Source organism: Corythoichthys intestinalis, chromosome 11, assembly GCF_030265065.1.
Source record: "Corythoichthys intestinalis isolate RoL2023-P3 chromosome 11, ASM3026506v1, whole genome shotgun sequence".
In the NCBI taxonomy this organism is placed as follows: Eukaryota; Metazoa; Chordata; class Actinopteri; order Syngnathiformes; family Syngnathidae; genus Corythoichthys; species Corythoichthys intestinalis.
The window spans coordinates 41,336,210-41,343,485 of NC_080405.1; the positions used below are offsets into that span (position 1 = coordinate 41,336,210).

General features: G+C 38.0%; 2 protein-coding genes across 2 annotated transcripts; one reads left to right on the forward strand and one right to left on the reverse strand.

Annotated features, from left to right (window-relative positions):
• The first annotated feature begins 9 nt into the window (after window positions 1–9).
• nudcd2 (NudC domain containing 2) lies at window positions 10–4,264 on the forward strand. Its single transcript, XM_057851189.1, has 4 exons — window positions 10–347; window positions 1,651–1,699; window positions 1,761–1,912; window positions 1,988–4,264. Exons 1-4 carry the CDS (start codon window positions 159–161, stop codon window positions 2,069–2,071), a joined length of 474 nt encoding a protein of 157 aa, XP_057707172.1. The 5' UTR covers window positions 10–158; the 3' UTR covers window positions 2,072–4,264.
• ccng1 (cyclin G1) lies at window positions 2,868–6,743 on the reverse strand. The gene is made up of 6 exons (XM_057851188.1): window positions 6,538–6,743; window positions 5,617–5,880; window positions 5,292–5,545; window positions 5,123–5,201; window positions 3,879–3,989; window positions 2,868–3,813 (listed from the first exon to the last, which is right to left on the reverse strand). Exons 2-6 carry the CDS (start codon window positions 5,878–5,880, stop codon window positions 3,622–3,624), a joined length of 900 nt encoding a protein of 299 aa, XP_057707171.1. The 5' UTR covers window positions 6,538–6,743; the 3' UTR covers window positions 2,868–3,621.
• Between the last annotated feature and the right edge of the window lie 533 nt (window positions 6,744–7,276).

Genomic DNA, 7,276 nt, shown 5'->3' on the forward strand with positions numbered 1-7,276 from the left:
GACCGGAAATTACGTCCCACTGTAAACAAGAAGAAGAATTTTGCGGAAACGCTACAACACAACAACAAAATCAGTTTCTTTTTTCTAAAAACAAAAAATATATATTTATAAATTATTTTTTTTACTGCGTTATACAAAGTTATTGACCTTTTTCTGGCATGTCGGTACACTTTGACGAGAAGAGCGGGCTCGTGCCCTGTCAAACAAGCTGGGGGTCTTGGAGCCAAACGATGGAGGAGGTATTCATCGAAGTCAATGTGCCACCCGGGACATCGGCGAAAGAAGTCAAATGTCATTTGGGATCCAGGGAGGTTGAGCTGAACGTCAAAGGGACAGAAATAATCAAGGTAGGCTGCTGATTTTGTGAGAATGGCTTATTGAATCAGACAGCCACAGTCACCAGTCAAAAATAATCTGCGTTTTTTTTTTTTTTTTAATTATTATTATTTTTTCCTAACTTGATAAACGCATGTAAATTAGGGTGATGACTTGAAATGCGCGTCCGAGTCACATGATTTTGAGAATCTGCTGGTACCGAGTCCAGACCTGATACCTCGGAAGTGAATTAACTTGTATAAAAAATAGTGCTGCGCCGATTAATCGATTAAATCGAGTAATTCGATTAGGGGGAAACGCTTCGAATCAAAATTTTGTTGCTTTGATGATGCGTTTAATTAAAATGGCGTTGTAATGCATTGTTTTGAAAGTGTTGCATTTAGTTTTATGGATTTGGGTGGATACACTGCCCTCTAGAGGCAACAATGAATACGACATGACTTGTCTAACATGGCTAAATACAGCTGCTCACTGTTAAGACCGACATAAGGTTGTAAGTTTTTTTTTTTTTTTTTTTTTTTGAGCTAATATGTTTGTTTATTCTTTTGTAATTTAGTTTAGAAGTGTATTAGGCATTTTTTGTGGGAATTGTGTTTGCACTATGTGTTGAGCATTGTTTAAAAAAAAGTTAGGACATAGTTGCATTAAAGTTCGCGGACTTTTATATTAGAACCTCATTAATGTTTTTTTTTTTTTATACCGTTTGAGGCTAAGTTCATGTATTGTATTTTTGAATGCATGTATTGCTCTGAATAGTTTGAAGAAACTCTCAGGTGTTTTATTTTGTATTCGCATTTAATGCTCTTTTAAAAGTACGATTTTAGCGAGCCAAAAATAAAATTTTACTGCAAGCATTAACCCTTGTTTTTTTGTTTTACATCTCCTTGAATTTGTTCTGCAACACATTAAATGTTTGTAATGTGATTACCCGAATATTCGATCCAACTAATCAATAGATTTATCGATTACTTAAATATTCGAAAGCTGCAGCCTTATAGAAAATAAAGTTTGTCATCCAATGTGATAAATTTAGCTGTCTGGCTTGACTTAGTCTTTTTTCTGTTGCTGGACATTATCTTTTTTATGCAAAGTTTAAGTACTGTAAATACAAAAGCACTAATATGTACATATATTAGCATTGAGTGATTATGTTTCAATGCCAATGACGACGATAGGCATCCAATCCAATTTGATGAAGGGGGGCTGGGGCAATCAAACAATAGCGGCTAGCTGTCCCACTCAAATGGATTGGACATCTATCACAGTCTAAGTCGGCCTTTGATTAAATTTTGTCCTATTTTCATCTTTTGACAGGGCAAGTTGTTTGGCACAACAGTATCTGATGAGGCGACATGGACACTTGGTAGGTTCTGTCACACCATCATTTATGCAATGTCTCATCGTTTTTTGTTTTTTTTATCTAGAGGACAAATGTCTCATTCGTATTGTGCTGATGAAGACAAACAGAGAGGCAGGCAACTGTTGGTCTTCTCTGTTAGAAGGAGAATATCGCGCCAATGCTTGGGTCCAGGACCAGATGCAGAGAAAGCTCACACTAGAGAGGTTTCAACGCGAGGTTAGTTCATTTCAGTCTTTTGTTATTACTTCCAATGATCAATGACATGAATTATGAATAGCTTTTCCTCTCCAGAATCCAGGATTTGACTTCAGTGGTGCTGAGATTTCTGGAAACTTTGCTGGCGGAGGTCCGGACTTTTCCAATTTACAAAAGTGACCCTCACCTCAAAACCATAAGCGGAGAAAAGGGGGCTGGGGGGGTGGGGGCACTGCCGAAAAATGTAATTGCATATAGTTGACTTTGCTATAAATGAATTCAACAGGGATATTCAGAATTTTTGACATTAGGCTTAACCTTGGTTTAGATTGCATAGGTTATCGGTGATTCTCATGCATGCATTTTTTTTTTTTTTTTTTTTAATTAGCATGCTAAGTTGGCACCATTGACTCGTGTTAGCGTAGCCACTCCGGAGCCCAAAAACAAACCAATATTTGACAAACTGCACGGAATTTGCGGAAATCAACTTAACCGACCAATTAAACCCCCGCTAACTTGGAGATTAAGCCCTATGTAAAAAATTCTGAACTTCCCCTTTAAAATACCTAGCTGTTAAAATCTTATCGACAAAAATGAAATGAACAATCCTACAAAGTATTTCATAATGGGTCAATTTTGCTTGGCCAAAACTACACCTGAGGAGGCAAGATGGATTCAGAATTTAACCTTAGCTTTCAAACGCTTCCAACAAGAACGGAGCTTGAACACGAAGTGTCAAGATGTGTATATATGTTAATTTTATTGCTGACACTGCGTTTCGGGGTAGTCAACATGCCCCCCCCTCCAAAAAGTCAAACTCCGCTTATGCGCAACACCCATAATGGATATGGCACTTTGTCCTAATGAACACTAATGCTGATATCACAGTGAACATATGTGATTATGAACAATTTGGGGCAAATAGAACACATTTCACATTGGTGTTGATTTTGAGATGACAAGGACACACTCATAGTTGACTTTTTAATAAAGTTTAATTGAAAGGTACAGGGCCATTTGAAGATTAAGTATTCAGTCCTTTTGATTGTATGAACTAAAATGACACTTATCATACTTCACAAACAAACAGCAAAGGAACTGCAATGCAAATTCCAAATCACATTTTCAGACCAAAAGGTACCATTGTCTTCCCAACTAAAAAGCAGGTTGAACATGTGGAACTTCACACTGTCAATAAATCTATCCAATGGCGAAAACAACTCATCCGTATTCACCAATGACCGCTGTGTTGATACCTTCAACTCGCTTTATTAACAAACAAACAAAAAAAAAAAAATCACCTTGGGTAGGAGTGTGCATTCAAGACAGTTTAGCAACCTAGGGTGGAAGTTAAGGATTTTGGGCCCGATTTCTTGGTTCCATATTTTTGTTTCTCAAAATCCTTCTCCCTCCTCTTCCACATGGTGGACTGAGGACCTAGGTGGTTCAATACTTAAGCTTAAAACTAGAACCCGTTCCAGGAAATACCAAACACCGTGGTACGGATTCAAATGAGAACATACTTGTGCACTCGCACACCCTCGGAGGTACAACAGAGTAGAGAACTGTTTTCTGTTACTGTGAGAAGAGTATTTCAACTTAAAGAACACCATCTCACAGATGAGGATCTTTAAGTTAAAAAAAAAAAAAAGTAAGCCAAGTCACCCGACAAGTTAATCCAATCACCAAACAAATGTTAAGTGTCAGGCAACAACATGGCAGCTAAGAGTTTAACAAGCCGACTCTGGTATGGTGGGAAGGTGAGTGATCTTATAGTAGCTGTGTTTCAGCTGACGGGCGGTTCTTCCTGAAATACTCCAACGAAGTCTCTGGCTGTTGGGCCTGGAGCACTTGGCGGTGGCGTATTCTGCCAGGCATTTTCCCACCAACTCCTGAACGCACACCAGTTCACTATCACGGATCTGCAGACAAACACAGCCGTGATTTAAACTTAATCCAAATGTGGCATTGTCTTCACAGTACTTACAGTTAGTAGCTTCTGCAGACTTTTCAGCGCCTCCGAGAGTTGGTTCCTGTCCTGTGGGTTATGTTGGTCCTCCACCTCAAGACACAGGAGAGCGATGGCAAGCAGAGATGGCTGGAGACAGAATATTTCAAAATGGAATATAGTCAACCAGTTTCTGCAATATATTCTAGAAAAAAAAAAAAAACAGTTTTACCAATCTTAACTCTCCTCAATATATTTAATTTAAACATTCATATTAAAAGGGACGGGCTACAGCTAATATGAAGGACCTTCGAGTGAATGATGGTTGCTGGAAGTATTTAACTGAAAATCTGAACTTTCTTAAACCTCTAATGGAGAAAATGTTTAAACAAAAAAACAAAAACAAAAAAAAAAAAAAAAGACAATGCTTACGAAGTCATTTTGTGAGGTGACTTATACCCACGCACATTAGACCATGGGTAGCACTGAAGTCATGAGGAAGGGCGGACAATCTGGGATACTAGTACCGCATTGATAAAACTTTGTTTAAACATTGGCTTTCTTTTACGTTTTCCTTTAATTACACATTAAAAAATATGTATTTTCTAGTGCTGCAACGATTAATCTATTAAATAGAGTAATTAGATTAGAAAAGATTCTAATCATATTTTGCTGCTTCGAGTATTGGTTTAACTGAAGTGGCGTTGTACTGGTTTATTTTGAAAGTATTTGCATTTAGTTTTATCGATTTGGGTGGATACACTGCCCTCAATTGGCAACAGTGAATATGACATAACTCATTTCACATGGCTGAATTCAGCTGCTCCCTGTTAAGACCAACATAAGCCAAGTTTTTGTTTGAACTACTGGTTTTTAAATGCATTCATAATTTAGTTTATTGGTATAGTTAGACGTTTTTTGTGGGAATATGCGTTTGAACCATTTTTAAGAGCGTTGTTTAAAAAAAAAAAAGTTTGCATTTCATAGCATTTAAGCTAGCGGACTTTTGCTATGTAAATTAGCCAATTGTTCTTTTCTTGTACTGAGATCCCATCAGTAGGACTGAGATCCTCATTTAATTTTTTTTATCCATTTGAGGCCAAGCTGAGGTATTTTTTATTTTCCATGTTCCTAGTTCATCGATTAATCGACTACTAAAATAATCGATAGCTGCAGCCCTATTATTTTCTTCGATGTATTAAACAAGATTTCAACTGGGATGCATATGATAATGTTGTTCTTTGCCCTTTTAAGAAAAAAAACTGAGTAGTCATTCACCCCACCTTCATTTTGGAGAAGACAAAGGAGCAGTGACAAGCTTTCAATTGAGCCTCCAATCTTTCAAGGCTCAGTAACTTCTCACTGTGTGAAATCAAGACAAATCCCAGCTTTTACGATTGTTTAAAAAAAAAAAAAAAAAAAATCAGCAATATAATATAAAATAATTCTCACCTATCTTCACCAAACTGCTCGTGGATGTAGCTGTAAAAGAGGCGAAGGAAGCGGAGGGCGGTGGGTGCCTTCACCTTCCAGTTGAGTTTCTCCATAATGATCTTCTCCATGCGCATCATGTCTGAAACCGTGAAGCGGTTCTGACTGATACGGATCAGGTCGTTGGCAAGGGGGATGTTTTTATTCTCTTCAGATGACTTCACAGCAATGTAGAAGCAGCAGAGACCCACACAGGACAGGTGCTTTGGTTGAATCTAGACCGGACAAGATAAACTATTATTCAGGAATTTTAGCAATGACAAAATTCAGGCATATTAGTCCAAACCTTCATGACAGAGAGGAAGCGGTCAAGCAGGCTGATAGCCAGGGAGAAAGTCTCAGAGCTGAAACCAAAGAACCTACTCAGAGTGAGCAGGTCCTTCACTTCCAGCTCCCTCAGTCTGCTCGTCATCCTGAGTCCATTGTCGCAAGCACTCTCAATGATCCTCAAACCACTGAGTTTTGGCTGATAGCGGCCCTCCAGGTCTGTCAAGGCCTTCAGCTGGACTGCAAAAGGTGAGGCTCCAGGTCCGGTCACTGTGTCTATCATCTACGTGTGGACACAGGAGATATTTAAGCATGACTCCATGTCATGATGAGACATGCAGCGTCCCTTGTAGACGTGACTTCTCACAGGCCAGTTATTCTGGTGACCTATTGCAACTCAACAGCTGTCAAACTGGGCTAAACCAGACTAGAGGGAAGAAGGGGCGGGTCTCCGGACTCACGTAACAAAAAATATAAAAACTTAATTCCCGTCGATTTTAGTATATTAAGTCAAGGTCGGAGATTTTTTTTTTTTTGCTAAATTTAAAAACGTTTCGGTCGTGTTGAACGTTTGAAAACGTAAATTGGGGGTGTGAGTTAGGCCGTGTTATGCCCGGACATGTTCCTGCCCATACTAAGCCACAGAGCCAAACTAGGCCGAGCAACAACAACAAACCCAAGGTCAATTTGACACCACTTCTACGTAAATATCAAAAGCTAAATGTTATTACAACATTATAATTCTTAAATAGGATATGTGAACCAAACAACTACACGTACAAGTAGTATTGTCTACGACAGCTAACGCTAACTATTGCAAAATATTCTAAAACCGATCAACCAAAAGCTTTCACATTCTGATGATTTGATGTTTTCCGATTATTTCATCTAGTTTACAGAACACGATTGCTCATAGTAAAAACAATTCTGCTTTACTTACCTTTATTAGCTCAAGTTACGTTGTTGTACAATGAAAACAAACAAACAAAAATAACCGGAGGGGTTAAAGCGGGTGAAATAGGTGTAAAACACCCAAAAATATAAGTATGTACTTTCTTTAAAGAAAGTTTTAAGCATAGATTTAGGACCTGTCTATGCACACCCCCGACCCTTGGAGTAAGGCGACGGGGAAAAGGACAGATTGGGAGTTTAATAGGTACTTAAACCAGGCCCATGTCCCAACACTGCGAGGTTTCATTGGTTGAGAAAATATGCTACTTATTATCCTCACATTCTATTGGACAATTGTCTTGTCTTTCAATAATACGCTCCGCTCATTAGAAACAGGAGCAAATCGAACGACCGGATGTGCTGTGGTCAAACTGTAGTGTTAAACAACCTAACATTTGCAACAAAATCGCCACGAAAATGATAAATTAATTTAGTTATAATTATTTAATTTTACAAGGCATTCATTTTAAAAGGTAAATGCTACTGTGAGTTGATCAGTGGTTGGTTAAGAACCCCATTTGTTTCACATGTGGATTCACTGAACCCTTTTTAAAAAAAAAAAAATAAATAAAATAAAAATTATGAATTCAAAACCGATATATCTAAGCTAGTAAACTAATAATTTAGCAACGTCTTGTTCAAAATTCTTCTAATTTTGAAAGCATGTTTTATAAACAGGTCAAAATTTAAGACCTGCTCATTGGTCTGTTGTATTCCCTTACCAAGTG

Bases quoted from the DNA above. Each gene is read 5' to 3' on its own strand.
- nudcd2 (XM_057851189.1), top strand. From the start codon at position 159: ATGTCGGTACACTTTGACGAGAAGAGCGGGCTCGTGCCCTGTCAAACA. The intron at 348-1,650 runs GTAGGCTGCTGA...ATCTTTTGACAG, and splicing joins AAGGGACAGAAATAATCAAG to GGCAAGTTGTTTGGCACAAC. The intron at 1,913-1,987 runs GTTAGTTCATTT...TTTCCTCTCCAG, and splicing joins TAGAGAGGTTTCAACGCGAG to AATCCAGGATTTGACTTCAG.
- ccng1 (XM_057851188.1), bottom strand. From the start codon at position 5,880: ATGATAGACACAGTGACCGGACCTGGAGCCTCACCTTTTGCAGTCCAG. The intron at 3,990-5,122 runs GTGGGGTGAATG...TTCTGTCTCCAG, and splicing joins TTGTCTTCTCCAAAATGAAG to CCATCTCTGCTTGCCATCGC. The intron at 3,814-3,878 runs GTAAGTACTGTG...GTTTGTCTGCAG, and splicing joins GTCTGCAGAAGCTACTAACT to ATCCGTGATAGTGAACTGGT.